A 19,911-nucleotide genomic window follows, 5' to 3' on the forward strand; every position below is an offset into this window, starting at 1 on the left:
CTCCGCCCCTGACTCCGCCCACTTTTCTCCGGAGTTTTTTTCCCCGGAAATTTTTTCTCCGGAATTTGCAGGGTCTCTTTCTTCTTTTTTTTTGGATTCTATTGACTTTTAAATAACCCACTTTCTAGGTTATTATATTCCAAAAAAATAATTTTCTTGAAAAAATAATGGTGTTTTGTTTATTTTTCTTATTTTCAGAGTAGAATTTCAGAATAGGCTCTGTTACGACAAGAGTCGTATGAATAAATATAATTGCATGGCCCAATGACCTAGTTTCTATGTGACCCCCTTTCTGCCACGGGCACTCTCTGTCTCTTGTCCGTTTTTTCCGGTAACCGGCAATTCCATTTTTACCCCTTGTTACCGTCTTTTTTTTTGAAAATCAAATCTCGGTTTTACAGATGGTTGCACCTGCACCTCTTCGAGACCAATCCAAGCGTCGGGTTTGTTACTACTACGATACAAATGTTGGAAACTACTACTACGGTCCTGGCCACGTTATGAAGCCCCACCGTATCAGGATGGCTAATGAGCTCATTCTCAGCTACGGGCTCTATCAGAATTTATCCATTTATGTAAGAAGATTCTAGAAATACTAAAATAGACTGAATTTATATTTCAGCGACCACGTCCAGCATCATTCGAAGCGATGACAACATTTCACAGCGATGAGTACATCACATTCCTGAGAGATGCTAACATAGACAATTTGAATTCATTTGGAGCGTCGAAAGGGAAATGTAGGTTTAAAAAATTATGAAATTCCAATATAATTTTTAAAACATTAAAAATTTTCCAGTTTCCCAAAACAACGATGACTGCCCACTGTTCGATGGTCTCTACGAATTCTGCCAACTCAGTTGTGGAGGTTCTTTAGCAGCCGCAATCAAATTGAATAAGAAAAAAACCGACATCGCAATTAATTGGATGGGCGGTCTACATCATGCGAAAAAAAGTGAATCATCCGGATTCTGCTACACCAACGATATTGTCGTTGGGATTCTGGAGTTACTGAAATTCCACAAACGAGTCCTTTACGTAGATATCGATATCCATCATGGAGATGGTGTTGAGGAGGCATTTTTCGATACAAACCGAGTGATGACCGTATCCTTCCACAGATTTGGAAATTTCTTCCCAGGAACCGGAGATATCAAAGATGTCGGTATCTATAATGGAAGGTTGTACTCGGTGAATGTACCACTTTCCGATGGAATCACCGATGAATCCTATGAAAGAATCTTCGTACCAGTTATGAAGAAAGTGATGGAGATGTTCGATCCACAAGCAGTGGTTCTACAGTGTGGAGCTGATTCTTTGTATGGAGATCGTCTTGGAAAATTCAATCTCAGTCTCAGAGGACATGGAGCATGTGCGGAATTCTTCCGCAAGTACGACGTCCCTCTTATGATGGTTGGCGGCGGAGGATACACACCAAGAAACGTGGCAAGATGCTGGGCATATGAAACATCGATTGCAGTTGGTATTGAGGTTCCAAATGAACTACCATTCAATAATTATTATGAATACTTTGGACCGGACTACAAACTACACATTGAGCCATCACAGGTTCTGAAGAATGACAATCCTGATCAGAAACTTTTAGAATTGCAAAAAGAAATTTTCGAGAATTTAAGTCAGCTTGATAAAGTTCCCAGTGTACAAATGCAGCGTAAGTTATAGATTATATGATAGAAGCTGTATGTATTTTTCCTTTCTTCAGCTATGGAAGACGATACACTCCCTGTGTTAGAATTCGAAGACATCGCTCGGGACGAAGAGAATCCGGATGTCCGTCTGCCCATGTCAATTATGGATTCATGCCAACACAACGACGCAGATTTTTACGATGACGAGAATGGAGGTGACGATCATCGAAATGAGGCGAATGGACTACGGCAAGCAGAAGCTGAGAATAATCTGTGATCCTTTCTTTTTTTTTCACTTGCGCCCTTTCTTATCAAAATCATGTCTGATATTGTTTGATCTCTGTTTAACTGTATTTTTTTTGAAAATTGATTATTTATTGTGAGTCTTAAAGTGAGCCGGTTTCTCATTAAAATTTCACATTTACTCTATAAAATAGAGCTCTATTTATATCTTGTCGAATATTTTTGTGTTCACTTTCCTAGAATTATGTCTTTGTCTTTTTATAATTCTTGTCCGGCAGCGATAAAGCTGAAAGTTCGTTCATATTCCTTTAAAAAATTTCCTTTTCCATTTTTTTAAAATTCAAATTCGCTAAAAATCGCGTCGTCGGTATCGAAGCGAAAAAGAGTTTTTTTTCCTGAGAAAATGCATGCGCCTACAAGATACGGTACAAGGCGCATGCATTTTTTTCAAAAATTCTTGCGGTTTCCGCTGCAGGACCGACTCCGAAAGGTTCATCGACGCCGGACAAATATAATACAGTGCGCCGGTTTCTCAGAGCATTAAAATTCCAAAATTATCGAATATTTTTTAAGAATTACTTCTCTAAAACTGTTCTTGTCTTTTTAATTTTTCAGACCCAAAATTCGTTCTTTTCTTCTCAAAAATGTATTTCGATCTGCTTCAGTGCGCGGGCGGGAATAAAACCGTTTTTTTCATCTCGTTTCAAAAAAAAATTCGTCATTCGTGTCTCCTTCTATTCTCACTTCTTCTTCTTCTTGTTTATCCTCATCAATTTTCACACACTAATCATGAACCTCATTCATGCCAACAATCGCTGGGAGCAATTGCGTGCTGTAAGTTCGTTTTTTTTTCTGTAAATCCGAACTTCAAAATTAAATTTTTTCAGGTCGAAGCCGATCTTCTGAGTCCACCACCTGCAGACCCATTCCAATGTTATCCAGAAGGATGGTCGAGAGCCGCCGATTTGAAAGAGAACGAATGGGAAAGAATGTTAGGGTTTCTCTTTTCCAACATTTCAAATTGAAATCTTCAATCTAAAAATAATAATTCCAGTTTACTACGAGAGAAGTCTGTCAGTCCAGCGCCACGTGCTCATTCTCCTGGATCATTCAGAAGAGCAATCCGGCGGATGGGCCAGGCTCGACAAAATCGTCCCGATCCAGTGCAACTTCCGGAGCGACGAGCTCGGCAGCCAGTCAATCGACAAGAAGCACCTGCTCCGGTTGAAAATGCTCCAGAATTACGTCGTCGAGCGATCTCCCCAACCCAATTGCCAGGCGTCCGTGCCATACCAAAGGACTACAACCGCTTCTTCCGTGGACTCCTAACCCCTGGAGAGTACTTTGCCAAGTCGCAAACCCGGTACCTGGGACCATTCGAAGCGATGCCCACTGTAGAAACCCTTCCATCAGATGACGAGTACGTGATTCTCCAGCGAATGGGTCGGCTACCGGACAGTGGAAAATCAATCTTCCGACAAGTTGGCTCTCTGTCGACACGAATTACTAATTAACTTTATATACCAAATAGATCAATATTTCTATTTTTGATAATGAGCTAATATATTTTTTGTCACCCCCAACCAATAGACACCCAATCACCATATAATAACCCGTATATATTAATGATTATAGTTTTTTGTTCATACGGTTCATTGTTTTAACCGATTTATGTGTGTGTTTTCTGCTTTATATTGAACCATCGGGTATTTATATAAAACAGTTGACTCTTTCCTTTCTTCTGAACATTTCAAAGATAATTTCTGCTTGTGTTTTGAGTCGCTTCTCTGCTCTCCGCCTTCTTCGTTCGCCAACATGTGTCGGGGTGATTCGAAACAGCCGTCTTCTCTTTTTTTTCTCATTTTTTGAGATTGTGTGTTAGGTGCTTGCTTTCTCTTCTGAACTTTGCCATCGCATGCATTTCGAAAGGGGTAAAAAGAGATGGAGTAGGAAGAGGAGCATGAAGTGGAGAGCCCCAATTTCCAATGTGACACTTTGGTTTTTCTCACATTTCACTTCATTTTTCCAACGCTTCTTGCATCATTGACCCGGATCTTATCAGAGTTTGACCTATTATCCGTTTTTGTGCTATTCCGGAGCCTTTTTTACGGAATATCAAAAATGCTCTTTGTTTATCCCCCGAATAATTGACTTCGAGCCGTAAAACCTGTAATAGAAAGTCTCTGACATTGTCACGTTTGAGCTCTATTATCTCAATTCAAATGCAAGATATCAAGAAAGTGTCAACTAATAAATTGTTTCTCATATTCAAATGAACATTTTATCAGTTGGCAACCTTTTCATATCTTTCACAGAAACAGAGATAAATTGGGTCGAAGTTGAAAGTCAATGCTGTTACAGTTTTTCAACGGTATTATATATTCTGGTGCAAAAGCATCGGCGCTGTGGAAGAGAAAATCTGGTGGATGTTACCGAAGGTCTCACAGCGACAACTACCGTAATATGAAAATATTTTGACTTTCCGAGTTTATTTTTTTCCATTTTAGTGCGTTTTCAGTCAATGTTTTCATTATCAATTTCTGAAATTCAGAAAATCTGAAATTTTGAAATTCCGAAGTTTTGAAATTTTGACGTTCTGAAATTCTGTGATTCTGAAATTGTGGGATTTCCGAGCCTATGAAATCCTGAAATACTGAGATTCTAAGATTTCGAAATTCTGCGATCTCGAGATACTGGTATTCTGAGATTTTGAGTTTCTGAAATTCTTAAATTTTGGAATTCTGAACGGTTGAATTTTTTGATTTTTGAAATTTCGATATTCCGAAATTCTGAAGTTCTGATAAGTCGAAGTTCTGAGGTCCTGAAGATTTCAAATTCTGAAATTTCGATATTCGGAATTTATGGAATTCTGGGTTCTGAAATTCAGAAATTCTGAAATTATGAATTTCTAATTTTTGTCGATTTTTTGCGACCCTATAAGTAGAAAAGTCGCAAATCAAATTTTTTGATATAGTGAACAATTGACTGAAATGCACAAAATCGGGATAAAAATTCGGAAAACAGAACTTTATTTAGGTTACTGTAGTCGTCGTTGTGGGACCTTCGGCCGCTCTTCCGCATCTAAAGTGTTTTGTACCAGAACAATGCCTCCAACTTCTCTATTTTCTTCAAATTTATATTTCCAGAGAGTCTGCTCGTCCTTCTTCTTCTTCTAATTGTTCTCCTCCCTTCACCTTCATATCTCCTCCTCCCAACTTTTTTACCCCCATCAAAAACAAGATGAATGACGACAAACTGCGAAGTCTGTTCGCTTCTCTAGCCACTCTCACACAACAGGGACCGATTCCCGGTGAGCACAGAGAACACCACAAATCTCAAAACACAAAAAGGATAAGATTTCAGTTCAAGCCTACAGTATGCTCGCCAGCCAACACTCGACAGAAGTTCTCGCCGAACACATGAGACTACGGTGGCTGTCAGATGGACGGTTCGCTCCGTTGGCAGCGAATATTTTGATGCATATTCATCAAGCAGACACAAAAGACATTTCGTTGTCTTCAAATGTTCTCGCTCTTTTACTCAACGACTACCGTAATCGGCTTTCAGTTCGAAATGATTCCAGATTGATGTTCCGGAATAGTGTGAAAACTCTTTTTGCGTAAGAGGCATTTCAAAAAGTGTTGTTTGAAAAACGAAACTTCAGAATGTATCCGGTCTATGTAAAAATGGATGAATGCGTCTCAAAATGCTTCATCAAACCCATGTTCTCGTCTCTCGATGCTCTCATTGATGATAGTCCAGACACTGATGACTTGGAAGTATGATTTTCTTTTGGAATTTTTTAAAAATTCAAATTTTAGAATATAAATCCATTTTTCCCATTACAAAACCTTAAAAAATTGGTGAAAAATCGACAAAAATATTATGCAAAAAGTTTCTGCGTCTCCACCGTTTGTGTGCTGTTTAGGCTCTCCGCTTCGATATCGCTACCGTATTCAGACTGCAAAAAATACTCTCTAACCTTTTTTTTCTCAGACAAGCGTAATAAACAAAAATAAATTCCACTCGAGACCCGTAAGCTAACTTTTTGAGTGCGCCTCTGACCTACTGTATTCCAAAATTTCCGAAAAAAAGCTTCGGAAATTCGGAAATTTCGATACTTTCAGGCAGCTGGAATTCTTCTCAGCGAAAATGGAAAAGTGCTTCACGATTTGAACTCATATCTCGTCGAAAGAATCATTGTGAAATTGCGTCATAAGCTGGTCAGTGAAGATCCGGTTGTCACAAAGCATGTCCGTCAAATTTTCATCCACGTAAGATCGCTGAGAATCTCGTTCGAAAGTAGACTTCTTTGATTTCAGGTGTATGATCTTTGGGCTTTCGGATGGAGCGAAATCAATATCCCCGAGTGTCTTTTGACGTTCAGCGCCGAAGGAAAACTTTCGATTGTTGATCAGACACCTCTCAGGAAGAACGATATCAGCAAACAAGAGTTCGGAAGTAAAGAAAGCATTGTCTAATAATTTGATAGCCCTTTTCTAGTTCATACGAATTGTGATTCTTAGTCTTTCGGGTCTTGAAATAAACATTTACGAATCCAGATTTTCATTGGGGGTGCGATAGAATTATACAGGCTTAGTGAAGTGAAATTGGTGCGATATCTATTCACAAGAAGTTATGCGTTATACATCTTAATAGGAATGTTTGGCAACGAACAGCGACTCGGCGGCAGCTCCAGCAGCATCCTCTCCGGCGTACTTTCCGAGGGAAGCATCTCCATTGGCTTTGGAACGGTGGAGAAGGGTCTTCTGGGCAGCTGGAATGTTCTCGTCCTTTCCTCCCCAAGCCTTGAGCACGGAAGCTTGAAGGGCACGTCCGTAGGAGAAGGTGAGCTTCCATGGTTTGCCAAGTGGAGCCTGAAAGTATTTCATGAAGTACATGTCTTAAAGAAGACGAAAGCCCTTACAGTGTTAATAGCGTTGAGGTTAGCAGTAGCATCGAGTTCTGATTGCCCTCCGGAAAGGAAGGTGATTCCTGGAACGGCGGCTGGGACTCCACGTCTCAAGGCAGTGACGGTAGCCAATCCGATCTCCTCGTGAGTGGCCTTAGATGTGCTGGATTGTCCTGGAGTGACCATGTTTGGCTTAAGAAGAGTTCCCTCGAGGTAGACGTGATGGTCGGCGAGTGCCTTGTAGACGAAGGCGAGGACCTGCTCGGTAACCTTCTGGGCGCGAGCCAAATCATGCTCTCCGTCGCAGAGAACCTCTGGCTCAACAATTGGGACGAGTCCGTTGGCTTGGCAGATAGAGGCGTATCTGGCGAGAACGTTGGCGTTCTCGAGCATTCCGAGGTGGGATGGGGTGTGGGTTCCAATGTTGAGAACACAACGCCACTTGGCGAATCCACATCCTCCCTTCTTGAATGCGGCAGCACGCTCAGCAAGCTTGTCAAGTCCTTGGGTGGTTCCCTCTCCGATGGTTCCAGCCAATGGGACGACTCCAAGATCGAGCTTGATTCCTGGAACGATGCCTTGCTTGATAAGAACATCGGTGAATTTCTCTCCCTTATCAGTGCTTTGGTGGAAAGTCTCCTCATAGAGAATCACTCCAGAGATGTGTTGGTTGAGGTTAGGGGTGGTGAAGAGAAGTTGACGGTACTTCTGACGGTTCTTCTCGTTGTTCTCGAGATTGATGGCGTCGAGTCGTTTTCCAATGGTGCCTGCAAAATTGAAATCACGTTTCAGTCGTTAAAAGTAATCGTCCCTCCCGCTATCTTTCTATTTTATCTATCGTCGCACTATCATCAACGCATCAACATCTCCAATTTCAACAACACAAACAATCGAAAAGTCGAGAAAAGAAGCGGAGATACAATCAAAAGAACACAAAATGCGATCACTAGACCGCAAGAGAGAATTGATTCTTCGAACTTTTCAAGGTTATATTTTCAAAAAACTGATGTAATTCAATCTCTTTGCTTTCAGTATGGAATGTGACATTTCAGTATTTTCGATGTTTCGCGTACCAACGGCTTCCCGAAACCTAAGCCTACTTACCAGTTGACTCATCAGCGGCGAGGATTCCCTTTCCATCTTGAACGATCTTGAGAGCGATCTGATGGAGCTCGTCCTTTTGAGCCTAAAATGAAGGAATGGGTTAGAAATTCTAACTTGGAAGATCATCATCAATGAATAATTCGCTACGAAAAACTGTAAACAAACCTGAGTGAGAGAGTCCTTGAATGCGCCGCCGACAGTTGCCATCGTGAAAAATACGAATGATGTGAAAGACGAAAAACGGACGGTCGAGACGAGAGTCTGAGAGAGGCGAGAGAAATGATACAGTTTTGGTTAGACAGTGTGGAGCGACGAGAGACGATAGGCGCGCGGCGCCAAGCTATTTTGGCGGGCGCCCGCGCAAAAATAAACTAATTTTTCAGACCTGAAACTCGAGATGGACATTGAAATGTTTATGAAAATAATTCTTGAATTTCTTTTATACTTAGAAAATATACAATTGCTTCGAATAAAGAAGGAAGATGTTGATCAAAGAGCTAAATAAAAGCAGTCGTTTCGCTGAAAAAAAACTTTTCGAAGTATTTATTACGGTAGAAATTTAAAGGAACATTCTTCGAAAAGGAAAAGTTTTTCGGCGCGCTATCACTCAAATGGCCTTAAAAACAAAAGATCACTGATTACAAATCGTGTGGCGTGAGATGTGGACTGACATAGAAACTTCGAGAAGGCTCAAGAAGACCAAAAACTTTCATCTTTAGGAGAACGAATCAAATGAGATGGATAGTCACGGGGGTTCGAGTCGTAGGAATAGGTCAATCTAGAGAACTTTCGTTGACATCTACTAAAGACGCACATAATAATGCTTTGGAGAATGAATCCAATAAAAATACAGAAACAAAAAATGGGAATCGCAAAATAAAGAGGGAGGCAGGACGACGTTGATCTTGAGAGTAGTTGATGTTCTATTGAAATAGTAGAATTCGGAAGCATTCGATATCGATAAGCTACACCGGGATGCATACGCCATTCTGACCAGATGACTGAAAAATTAATTCTCTATGCTACTATATATAAAATAGAAAGTCCACAGAACATTTTCAAAACTCACCATGTTTCATCGATTCTCTTGTTTCTCTTCTAACTCCTACGTCTACATTTGCCACGTTGGAAGAGGAACACCAGGCTGAATATCTAATCTGTTCGTGACCCGAATCTAACCAATCTGTCCATTGGGACCATTTTTTGCTATCTGGACACTCTCCAGGCAAGCAATTCTCGTATTGTTTGTCACATCCCTCACAAGAATTTCCTTTACAGTGACGAGTTCTAAAATATTTCGTGCGAAATGTCTTCTACAGTAATCCCCTACCGTAACCGAAGACTCCTATCACAGTCGCATCGCGACCACGGATTCCATGATGTCCACTCTCCGAAAAGGAATTCTGGGATTTTCGGAGAAACCACACATGGTTGTTTTTCAACTCTGATACCAGAACAAGTGGTTCCAATTGGCAATGGATTATTACAGATTCTTCTTCTTTTCCTAGTTCCTTCTCTGCATTTGGACCATTTTGACCAGGTGGACCAGCCGCCAGGACGAATGCAGTTCCAGATCTAATAGTTGTGAAGTTATCTGGATTTTTTAAGACACACACTAACCTTAGTTTCTCCATTTTCTAAATTCGTGGAGCATTCACAGAATATCCCATCATCTGATGCACATTTTCCTATCGCATAACTAGTAGGAATAAGAAGAAATACCAGAAAGTAAACTCTCATTTTGTTGAAATGCTATTTTTTCAGTTTGCAACTAACACTATTCTCCTTCTTTTCTCCTTTTCCATCTTTCAGATGTCGCCAGATGGCAGGATTACGGTAGATTTTTGATGAGCCAGAAAATGCGCGCCAACGACACGTGCTAGAGAGTAGAGACGGCAGAGAAAATTGGTTTTTTTTCGGGCGCTATCACTTTTTCAAAGTTATTTGATTCTTTTCTGCTGAAATTCCAATTTAGAAACATCTAAAAATTTCAGGAAAAAAAAGAAAATGGCTGAAAACAAAGTAAACATTACGGATAATCTAGAAACACTCAAAGAAGGCGAAGTGGTGACAGATGAAAAGACTGGAAAGAAGTACCGTGTCAAGAAGAACATTATGCCACACTATTCGGCTGGTGGACCACATGGTTTAGGTATTTAAAAACTTTTAATGCTCCATATCCATTTTTGTCACATTCCAGGTGATCCAGAAGATCGAACACTTCGTAAAATCGAGGCAGATGTTATTATTCCGAATCGAATGAACACACAAATCGAGCGTGTTGAATGCAATGAATCCTATATGGGTGAGAAGTTTATTTCTGATTCACCAAAAATCTAAATTTTCATAGTTCAGGTTTGATCACCTGTTTCCGAACCGATGGTGCTGTTTCCGGACTGAACACGTGTAAACCGGCTCTTGAACTTTTCAATCGATGTAAATATGACAAGTGGGTTGAAGACTTGGAGCTTTCGAATTTTCTCACAATAATTTGTTTTCCAGATTCCACGATCCCGCATTCCGAACCAAGATTACCGACGAATACATTGCTGAACGGTCAGCTGCGCGAGCCAGTGGAATGACTTCCCAGCAAAGAAAGTTAGAAGAATATCGAGATTGGAAGAAGAATACCGAGTCTAAATAAATTCTAGTTTATGATTATTAGGCTGTTTCGTTTGTTGTTATTTAGATCTGCAATAAATGTTAAATTTTTTTTCGCTTCGCTGTCTTGATTTTGGTTCATGAACTATATTATATTTCTCTTCACATCTTTTTCATTAATATCCTATCGGTTCTTGTGAGACCCTAGACCTCCTTCACATTTCTTCCTTGAAAACTCTTCCCATGTTTCCGCGGGGATGACCCAGCTGTCAATGCTGCGTCTCTTGCACCACCACACTGTCTCGAGAAATCAATAACGTGGCGCGCGCTATACGAAACACTGCAGTCGCAGTTCTTTCATCGATCTTAACATACTTTTTGCTGATATTCTGAAAATTTCGAATCTCTATTCAGCTATTTCCTCTTCTGCGTTCATTCGCTTTCAGATATGGGGTGAGTTAGCATGCGCCTAGTTTGTAACTTTTTTGATTTTCGAAATTTCTAGAACGTAATCGCGTAAACCGTTATTTGTGTATTCGTGTCAACTGTTAACGCTTGAAGATGAATTTTCTTGGTTTCAGAGACAAAGTGATGTCGATTCCGATTCCAACACCAACACCTGCAGCTTCTGAAGCTTGGATTAAAGCCCAAGCAGCATTAGAGAAGGTTCGTATTAGCTTATTGCATCTTTGATTTCCAACGTTCTCTTCTTTCAGGTTCAAAGTGGAATGCCGAAGAAATCAAATGGAATGAATGGTAACAACAATACAGGTCAGAATTCTTGGATGAACAACTCTTTTCCGTACCCAAGTGGCAATCCGGTCATAGCCGCTTACGGTCAATTCGCCGGTGGGTGGCATCCATCCACATGGAACACCCAATACGCATCGCCACCACCTCCCCCACCCCAAGCAGCTGCTGCTGCTCAAGCTGTTTATAATCAAACTTCCTATAATTATCAACAAGCGTCACAACAACATCAGACATGGAATAACGGGTATGGAAAGGGTCGTGGAGGAGCTAATAACTGGAACCAACAGCAGAAGCAACCATTCCAGCCCTTTGCCTTGAACAGAAAAAATAATTCGTCGGCGATTCCGCATATTAGTAACACGTTCGTACCACAGGGCGGCGGCGGAGCAGGCCTGCAGCCGTTGATGGGAGGAGCTGGAAAAGGGAGAGGAGCTCCAATGCAACAGGCAGCAGGACCGAAGCAAACACCACCAGCTGCCCAGTAAGTTTTTAAAAGCTAGAATTCTGATACATCTCCAAAGTTACAGACGGTACATGGAACGTGCGTTCGAAGCAGCAAACACTGAACAGGACCGTAAAAAGACTGAAGAGTATCTTCAAAAAAGAATGTATCCTCTGTTGAACGCCGGTAACGCTCATATGATCAACTGGGACGCCGAGCCGTTGCCGCACGAGAAAAATTTTGAGCTGCCCACTGCGTGGACGCCGGCTAATAAGTTGCCTCATCAGGCAAACGGATTTAATAGAAAGAAGTCGCCACAGAGAAGGCGTAGTGATGAAATGTCTAACGGATCTAGTGGTGGAGGACAAACGAAAAGGGCTCGTCGTGATAGTGATGGGGCGTCGTCTGATTCTGACCATAACGATCCACTTGAGAAAATGCACTTTTCCACTTCTTCTAATCAGGTTTCTAAAATAGGCGGGCTAAAATTGGGTGAAAAACTTGGGCACGGAAACGAAAATTGTGTTGATTCTACTAGTATTTTCAATACTAGAAGTGAGAAGACGGGGATTATAAACTTGAATTATGTTCAGAAAAAGAGCAAGGCTCAGATCAAGGCTGAGAAGAAAGCCGCTAAGAAAGCAGGTAAAGCGCAACAACAGAAGCAGAAGCAAACGCCGCAAAAGTGGAAAGTCGATGATACAGAAGCCAAGAGAGTAAGTTCTAACATTAGTGCTTGTTAACAATAATTGTTTCAGGAAGACAGAGCTCGTCGTTTTGCTGAATCCCTATCCAACGCAGCGAAACCATCAGTCAGCGCACAACCGTATTATTTCAGAAGAGGACAAGTTGTTAAAGGAACATGTCAGAATATCGAGAAATCATTCTTCAGACTGACAGCTGTAAGTGTCATCATTATCACAACACATTACTCAATAATGGTATTATTTTCAGGCTCCAAATCCCTCCGAAGTTCGTCCACTCAACATCCTACACCTTTCTCTCGAAAACGTCCGTAATAAGTATCGCGCGAACGCGGAATACTCGTACCTGACCAGTCAACTGAGATCGATTCGTCAAGATTTGACTGTTCAGCGTATTCGTAACGAGTTCACAGTTGAGGTGTATGAGATCAATGCGCGTATATCACTGGAAAACGCGGACCGAGAAGAGTTCAATAAGTGCCAGTCACAGTTGAAACTTCTCTACGCTGACATTGAGAACTGCAAGAATCACGCCGAGTTCGTCGCCTACCGACTTTTGTACTATGTCGCCATGGACAATCAGATTGATATCAACTCACTTCTTCGTGAGCTGACTCCAGAGTTACAAGAAGACGCGTGTGTTGAGTTCGCTCTGAGTGTACGGAAGGCAGTGACGATGAACAATTATATTAAGTTTTTCAGATTATTCAAGGTGAGAACTAATTCTTCAAAATCCTATCTAATTTGATTTATTATTCCAGAATGCCCCAAGAATGTGTCCCTTCATAATGGATTTGTTTGTTGACAGAGAGAGAAAAAAGGCCATCAATGTAATCGTTAAATCTTTCAAACCTACAATCACTTATAAGCAAATCGCTGAGTTCCTTAGCATGAAAGAAGAACGCCTAGTTGATTGGCTCATTGAGGAACTAAAATGGACTGACGTTGAAGTCGGCGGAACGTTCGACCCTAAAACATCGCGAAACTTGTAATATTTCATCAAAAATCAAAAAGAAGAAAGAAGAGCCTTCCACCCCGTCTCCTTAAGATCTTGTGTTTTTTCTGTAGATTTGCCGTTTATGTTTCATCGGTAAGTTTTTCTATATCCGTTGACGACGCCTTGTTATTGATTTATGTTCGGATCAGAATAGATTATAAAATAAAGTTTATCTTGTAACCGTATTTTGTTGAGATTCAAACATGTCATGAAAAATGTAAAGTATTAAAATATGAGTTCAATGAAGACACTTGTTTTCGTATCCCGGGCAGAAAGTGAACAGCGCATTCTGAAGACGTTGTGGACGATCAGCCCAGAAGTTGGTGCAGTACTCGTCGTAGGTCTGGCGGTGAGCGATGCAGAAGGGATTCTCTGTGGATTTCTCGACGCGTCGCTTGTGAATCGGAAGCGCCACGTCATCACGAAGACCTACTCCGATGAATTCAGAAGAGAGGTCATCTGAAAGTTGGGCGAGTTATGAAAAAGAAAAAAGGGAAATACCTCGAATTCCGATGAGAGGAAGTGAGAGAACGAGTTGGATGAGTGAAGAGGAAGCTGAAAAGAAATATTATCAAAAGTGATGGATTGGAATGTTTATTACCGATGATAAGAGTGATAAGGAACAAGTTGATAGACATTCTGATAAACAGAAGAAATTGAAACTTTCTGGACGCCGATCTTGTTTTTATAGTGTCGATGGTAATTGAAGATCCGCCTTTTTTTGATACGGTCAAGTGTAGAAAAACAAAAAATTTTCGGTGTACTTTTCGCGAGAAAAATGTATGGAAGAGGTGATGATGTCAAAAGGGAAAAGATTGAAATGGGAGAATTTGGGTACATTTTGTACGGGAAACATGTGAATTTCGGAAGAAAACTTGAAGAATTAATGAATTAGTCATGAAGATAGTGCAAGGTATCTTTGGGATAGTTAAGAATTTCCGAAAACTGACAATTTAGAATTGAAGAATGCAATCCTACAAAACTTCAACCGCCAACTTTGAGCCCATACATCTCAGTTCATGTGAACGGTATCAAAAAGGGATCCACTAACAAAATGTTTATCATATTATCAGCAATATTTTTTCAGTTGACAGCTTTTTGATACATTTCATAGGAAACAAGATATATACGATCAAAATAAAGAGTTCGATAACCGACAGCGTAGCTGCAAGTGCCGCCTTTTCAACTTTAAGCCAATTTATCTTAGTTCCTGTTGAAGATATAAAAAATAGGTAAACTAAAAAATGTTTTACCATAACATCAAAAATATTTTATCAGTTGACAAATGTTTGATATCTTTAACAGGAAGCGAGATAACTGAGCTGGAACTACGGATGTCCTTCTGAAATTTTTTCAACATTATACATTTTCAATGAGCTGTGGAAGAGACACTGGTGGTCGTGAGAGATGTCCGGATTCCGAGTTCCGAAGAAAAAAAAATTCCATACCAGCCTGTTTGCCGCTCCTCCGGCGCTTCAAACAGCTGGCTGGTGGGCTTTCTGCGCGACCTATTAACGTTACTGTTCGTCGTAAATCTTTCTCTCAAAAGGCCACGACATTTATACTTTTTATACGCGTTACGCAATAAATCAATAAATCAACCAATATTAGGTCACGCCCCCTCCCTCTGTCCACATTTAAAAATTCCACGTATTGAAAAAAAAAACAGTCCTTTGGGAAATCCCGCTCTTTGAATTAGTTTGATAAATTTCACTAGCACTTTTTGACTGCTCTGAAGCTTCCTGCGTAAGCTGTTTATTGTTTCATTTACTTTTTTTTTCGATTGGTCGGATGCGAAAAAAGTTATAAAAGGCCCTCAGGGTCGCCATGTTTGGTGGTTCATGGCTAGGTGAATTCATTTTCACTGAACGTCCCCCTTTTGCAAAAGACTCAAAGAAAGAAAAAAGAAACAAATGAACAAAAACGATAAATAGCGATCGTATAGCTTTTTAGGAGTGAAAAAGAACTATTGAAAATTAACAAACTGTCTCTTCGGAGACTTATGGGGTTTTTTGTTGGTATTTTCCCCCCGGTGAAAAACCATTTTCCCTTTCATGTACTGAGCCTCTACGTGGCGAAAGGGATAAACAGACGAGTCTGGCTAATCAGTACACTTTTGAATCTTGTTATTTTTATATTTTTTATTATTCATTAAAAACGTGTTTCTCAGTGGATTTTGATCATTTTCAGGAGTCTGGAAGATTCCGCAACGACAGCAAAATACCGTAACTTAAAAATGGTTTTAATTTTCGGATTTATTTTTCTTGATTTTTGTGCAAAAAAATAAAACTTTTTGATAGCGAAAAAAATTACTGAAACACACTAAAATCAAGAAAATATATTCGGAAACAAAATTATCTTTGGGTTACGGTAGTTTTCGTTGTGGAACCTTCAGCTACAGCCAACGGCGCTTCTCTTCCACCGCCCGATTAAAAAAATTGAGATCCTGAAGAAATTGGCGGTTTTGAAGAAGAATCAAACTTCGAAGGGATCCTGAAGAATTTTGAAAACTTTTAATTTTTGATTTTTTGTGTTTTTCTCTGTCATATTCCAAGTTCATATTCCGAATTTCGAAATTGTAAAAATCCAATAATATAATTTTGTATATTTATCTTTTTCATCACTTATCATAAACACCCCACCCATATCTAATCCACCTTTATCTCCTCTCTTTTTTCACTTTTCGATTTCATTTCGTTCGCACTTGTGTCGCCCCGATTTTTTCACATCGAAAACCGTTTGGCGCCGGATGAAAGTTGCGTAATCAGCAGATAAAAAAGCGAGTTTTCTCTCCTCGTGTTATGGATGAATATCCAGTTTAAATGGATAGCGAAAGGAGTGATTACACACAGAAGAAAAGGAAAAAGAGGATGAAAAAATGGGTGGAGAGAAGGAAAAGCGTTCCTTGTTAGGCGGATTTACTTCCAAGTTGGTGATAATGATAATGATGATGCCATTTATCCCTTTTATCCATTCATCTTTTGACTGTTCTAGATGATTCTGTGAGTGGAGCGATATTTCAGAATCCTGGTTCTGAGATTCTGAAATTTCGGAGTTTAAGAATCCATAATAATCCGTGAGGACAAATGAATATTTGAATTTTTGAAGTTCTGAGATTTCGAATTTTTTAGAATTTAAATTTTTAAAATTAAAAATTTTTGGTATTGAATTTTTGTATTTTTGCATTATAGGACTTTAGAATTTTAGAAAGTTTGAATCTTTGAAATCTTAGTATTCTGATTCTAAAATTCTGAGATTCTGAGATTCTGAGATTCTGTGATCCTGAGATTCTGAGATTCTGAGATTCTGAGATTCTGAGATTCTGAGATTCTGAGATTCTGAGATTCTGAGATTCTGAGATTCTGAGATTCTGAGATTCTGAGATTCTGAGATTCTGAGATTCTGAGATTCTGAAAATCTGAGATTCTGAGATTTGAGATCCTGATATCTTGAGATCGTAAGATTCTGAAATTCTGAAATTCTAAAGTTTTAAAATTCCGAAAATTCTGAATTTCTGAAATTCTGGAATTCCGAGATTCTGAGATTCTGAGGTTCCGAGATTCGGAAATTCGAAAATTCTGAGATTCCAAATTTTTAGATCCTGAAATTCTGAAAACCTAAGTAATCTGAAAATCTGAAACTCCGAAAAGTTAATTTTGGAGACCGATAAATGTTTGCCAAAACAAGTCATTTTCGTAGAATTCCAAAACTAAACTTTTTGAAATTTTAAACCTGAAATTCTAAGATTTTGAAATTTCTGAATTAAATAATCCATCATTATCCTTCAGGACTTTTTCAGATCTTTTGAAATCTCTGTATATAAGAATTCTATAAACTCTTCCAAATCTCCAAATAATCTGGGATTTCAGAACCTCAAGACGTCGAAATCAAAATCTCAGAATCTCAGAATCTCATAACCTCGAAATCTCCAAAATTCGGTGAACGGATTCGGATTCTTGAGATGATTCCCGTCTCTGTCTATCTTCCTTTTTCCCTTTCTTTCCGGTTCTTCCCGATCACCTCATAAACCGTTTCTCTCTGCCAACACATTCCAATCTTCTTCTTCTCATACCAATCCAGGAATTGCCCTTTTTTCCTATCATATCATTCCACTTTTTTCTCCGTTTTCTTAACACCTCCGTTCCCTTTCTCTATCTCTTCAGATGATCAACCGGTTTCCATGGTCTTCTTCTGTTTATTTCTGCCATCTTCTCATCATATCAATCGTCATTTTTCACACGTCATCTGATGCCAAAATAGCTCCAAAGTGCCGTGATACAGATATGAACTGTGCTGTTTGGGTAAAAAATGATATCATGGTTAAATTTGGTGATGGTTTGAAGGGTTCAGGTTGCATCGAATTCTTCGGATTGTGAAAATGTGGAACTGGTGAGCTCACACTGTTTGAGAACGTGTCAATCATGTGGGGAGCCAATTGATCCAAGTAAGATCTTCGGGCTCAATTATCTTGGTTCCTATGAGAGTTATCAAAAATGTGTTGGCTGATAAAATGTTTATCATGATATCACCAACACTTTATTAGTTGTGTCTGACAGGAATCAAGATAATTTTTTAAAAAATTAAAAATTAAGCTAAAACTGTACGTGTGGGGTGGGCCATAGAATGACCCCTCTTGTTTTCAACTTTCAGCCAACTTATGTCGGTTCCTGTAAAAGATACCAAAAATTCGTCAACTGATAAAATATAGATTATCTTATGATAAACGTTTTATCAGTGAACAAAATTTTGATATCTCTTATAGGAACCAAGGTAATAGAACTCAAAGTATTATACATTTATTGAATCATGATAACCTCTTAAAATCTGGGATCTTTCTATGACAGCTCCTTTGTTTTTCAGAATACGACGTAAAACTGCTGCCTCCAAAGCTAAAATCTATTGCTTGGATGGTTGGAAGATGGAGATCTGAATTCGGAGGAAAAGCATTTTTCCCAACGATTCCAAAGTTTACTTATGGTGAACAAGTCGATATTACAATTGCTGATAATGCAGAAAACGCTAAAACTCCGTTGCTGAATTATACGTATGGGGTTTTTTGAATTTCTGAATTCTTCCGGAGAAAGACATCTGGAAATTCCTTGAATATTCTAAATTTTAAAATCTGAAGTCATCAGAAATCTTTGAATATCCGTAATTCTGTCGCTGAGATTCTGAGATTTTGAGATTCTGAGTTTTTGAGATTCTGAGATTTTGAGATTCTGAGTTTTTGAGATTCTGAGATTCTGAGGTTCTGAGATTCTGAGATTCTGAGATTCTAAGATTCTGAGATTCTGAGATTCTGAGATTCTGAGATTCTGAGATTCTGAGATTCTGAGATTCTGAGATTCTGTGATTCTGAGATTCTGAGGTTTTGAGATTCTGAGATTCTGAGATTCTGAGATTCTGAGATTCTGAGATTCTCAGATTCTGAGATTCTGAGATTCTGAGATTCTGAGATTCTGAGATTCTGAGATTCTGAGATTCTGAGATTCTGAGATTCTGAGATTCTGAGATTCTGAGATTCTGAGATTCTGAGATTCTGAGATTCTGAGATTCTGAGATTCTGAGATTCTGAGGTTCTGAGATTCTGAGATTCTGAGATTCTGAGATTCTGAGATTCTGAGATTCTGAGATTCTGAGATTCTGAGATTCTGAGATTCTGAGATTCTGAGATTCTGAGATTCTGAGATTCTGAGATTCTGAGATTCTGAGATTCTGAGATTCTGAGATTCTGAGATTCTGAGATTCTGAGATTCTGAGATTCTGAGATTCTGAGATTCTGAGATTCTGAGATTCTGAGATTCTGAGATTCTGAGATTCTGAGATTCTGAGATTCTGAGATTCTGAGATTCTGAGATTCTGAGATTCTGAGATTCTGAGATTCTGAGATTCTGAGATTCTGAGATTCTGAGATTCTGAGATTCTGAGATTCTGAGATTCTGAGATTCTGAGGTTTTGAGATTCTGAGATTCTGAGATTCTGAGATTCTGAGATTCTGAGATTCTCAGATTCTGAGATTCTGAGATTCTGAGATTCTGAGATTCTGAGATTCTGAGGTTCTGAGATTCTGAGATTCTGAGATTCTGAGATTCTGAGATTCTGAGATTCTGAGATTCTGAGATTCTGTGATTCTGAGATTCTGAGGTTCTGAGATTCTGAGATTCTGAGATTCTGAGATTCTGAGATTCTGAGATTCTGAGATTCTGAGATTCTGAGATTCTGTGATTCTGAGATTCTGAGGTTTTGAGATTCTGAGATTCTGAGATTCTGAGATTCTGAGATTCTGAGATTCTGAGATTCTGAGATTCTGAGATTCTGAGATTCTGAGATTCTGAGATTCTGAGGTTCTGAGATTCTGAGATTCTGAGATTCTGAGATTCTGAGATTCTGAGATTCTGAGATTCTGAGATTCTGTGATTCTGAGATTCTGAGGTTCTGAGATTCTGAGATTCTGAGATTCTGAGATTCTGAGATTCTGAGATTCTGAGATTCCGAGATTCTGAGAT

General features: G+C 39.4%; 10 protein-coding genes across 10 annotated transcripts in view; 6 read left to right on the top strand and 4 right to left on the bottom strand.

The window, feature by feature from the left end:
• Positions 1 to 401: 401 nt before the first annotated feature.
• CBG09063 lies at positions 402 to 1,926 on the top strand (the record flags this gene model as incomplete). Its single annotated transcript, XM_002641156.1, has 4 exons — positions 402 to 575; positions 623 to 740; positions 800 to 1,672; positions 1,724 to 1,926. 4 exons carry the CDS (start codon positions 402 to 404, stop codon positions 1,924 to 1,926), a joined length of 1,368 nt encoding a protein of 455 aa, XP_002641202.1.
• A 755-nt stretch (positions 1,927 to 2,681) lies between these two features.
• On the top strand, positions 2,682 to 3,406 carry CBG09062 (the record flags this gene model as incomplete). Its single annotated transcript, XM_002641155.1, has 3 exons — positions 2,682 to 2,726; positions 2,780 to 2,883; positions 2,947 to 3,406. 3 exons carry the CDS (start codon positions 2,682 to 2,684, stop codon positions 3,404 to 3,406), a joined length of 609 nt encoding a protein of 202 aa, XP_002641201.1.
• Positions 3,407 to 5,132: 1,726 nt separating this feature from the next.
• On the top strand, positions 5,133 to 6,373 carry CBG09061 (the record flags this gene model as incomplete). The annotated part of the gene is made up of 5 exons (XM_002641154.1): positions 5,133 to 5,202; positions 5,256 to 5,511; positions 5,557 to 5,671; positions 6,020 to 6,166; positions 6,215 to 6,373. The coding sequence occupies 5 exons, from the start codon at positions 5,133 to 5,135 to the stop codon at positions 6,371 to 6,373; spliced, it is 747 nt and encodes a 248-aa protein (XP_002641200.1).
• A 171-nt stretch (positions 6,374 to 6,544) lies between these two features.
• On the bottom strand, positions 6,545 to 8,115 carry Cbr-aldo-2 (the record flags this gene model as incomplete). Its single annotated transcript, XM_002641153.1, has 4 exons — positions 6,545 to 6,769; positions 6,820 to 7,571; positions 7,909 to 7,990; positions 8,074 to 8,115. The coding sequence occupies 4 exons, from the start codon at positions 8,113 to 8,115 to the stop codon at positions 6,545 to 6,547; spliced, it is 1,101 nt and encodes a 366-aa protein (XP_002641199.1).
• A 483-nt stretch (positions 8,116 to 8,598) lies between these two features.
• Cbr-mig-21 lies at positions 8,599 to 9,648 on the bottom strand (the record flags this gene model as incomplete). The annotated part of the gene is made up of 4 exons (XM_002641152.2): positions 8,599 to 8,909; positions 8,978 to 9,195; positions 9,239 to 9,483; positions 9,529 to 9,648. The coding sequence occupies 4 exons, from the start codon at positions 9,646 to 9,648 to the stop codon at positions 8,599 to 8,601; spliced, it is 894 nt and encodes a 297-aa protein (XP_002641198.2).
• A 267-nt stretch (positions 9,649 to 9,915) lies between these two features.
• Positions 9,916 to 10,552, top strand: CBG09058 (the record flags this gene model as incomplete). The annotated part of the gene is made up of 4 exons (XM_002641151.1): positions 9,916 to 10,060; positions 10,109 to 10,213; positions 10,264 to 10,357; positions 10,411 to 10,552. The coding sequence occupies 4 exons, from the start codon at positions 9,916 to 9,918 to the stop codon at positions 10,550 to 10,552; spliced, it is 486 nt and encodes a 161-aa protein (XP_002641197.1).
• A 548-nt stretch (positions 10,553 to 11,100) lies between these two features.
• On the top strand, positions 11,101 to 13,400 carry Cbr-hpo-10 (the record flags this gene model as incomplete). The annotated part of the gene is made up of 6 exons (XM_045243620.1): positions 11,101 to 11,175; positions 11,226 to 11,743; positions 11,790 to 12,436; positions 12,467 to 12,606; positions 12,659 to 13,120; positions 13,170 to 13,400. The coding sequence occupies 6 exons, from the start codon at positions 11,101 to 11,103 to the stop codon at positions 13,398 to 13,400; spliced, it is 2,073 nt and encodes a 690-aa protein (XP_045093899.1).
• Positions 13,401 to 13,643: 243 nt separating this feature from the next.
• Positions 13,644 to 14,043, bottom strand: CBG09056 (the record flags this gene model as incomplete). The annotated part of the gene is made up of 3 exons (XM_002641149.1): positions 13,644 to 13,864; positions 13,907 to 13,960; positions 14,007 to 14,043. The coding sequence occupies 3 exons, from the start codon at positions 14,041 to 14,043 to the stop codon at positions 13,644 to 13,646; spliced, it is 312 nt and encodes a 103-aa protein (XP_002641195.1).
• Positions 14,044 to 17,568: 3,525 nt separating this feature from the next.
• CBG09055 lies at positions 17,569 to 18,580 on the top strand (the record flags this gene model as incomplete). Its single annotated transcript, XM_045243621.1, has 4 exons — positions 17,569 to 17,706; positions 17,756 to 17,849; positions 18,266 to 18,449; positions 18,574 to 18,580. The coding sequence occupies 4 exons, from the start codon at positions 17,569 to 17,571 to the stop codon at positions 18,578 to 18,580; spliced, it is 423 nt and encodes a 140-aa protein (XP_045093900.1).
• A 245-nt stretch (positions 18,581 to 18,825) lies between these two features.
• Positions 18,826 to 19,911, bottom strand: part of CBG09054 — a gene marked incomplete at both ends in the record, with an annotated part of 5,865 nt that continues 4,779 nt past the window's right edge. Inside the window, one exon of the mRNA XM_045243622.1 lies at positions 18,826 to 19,911. This exon is cut by the window's right edge and continues 745 nt beyond it. Within this exon, the coding sequence (XP_045093901.1) occupies positions 18,826 to 19,911 (1,086 nt within the window).

This window comes from Caenorhabditis briggsae (assembly GCF_000004555.2).
Source record: "Caenorhabditis briggsae complete genome, chrIII, whole genome shotgun sequence".
Lineage (NCBI taxonomy): Eukaryota > Metazoa > Nematoda > Chromadorea > Rhabditida > Rhabditidae > Caenorhabditis > Caenorhabditis briggsae.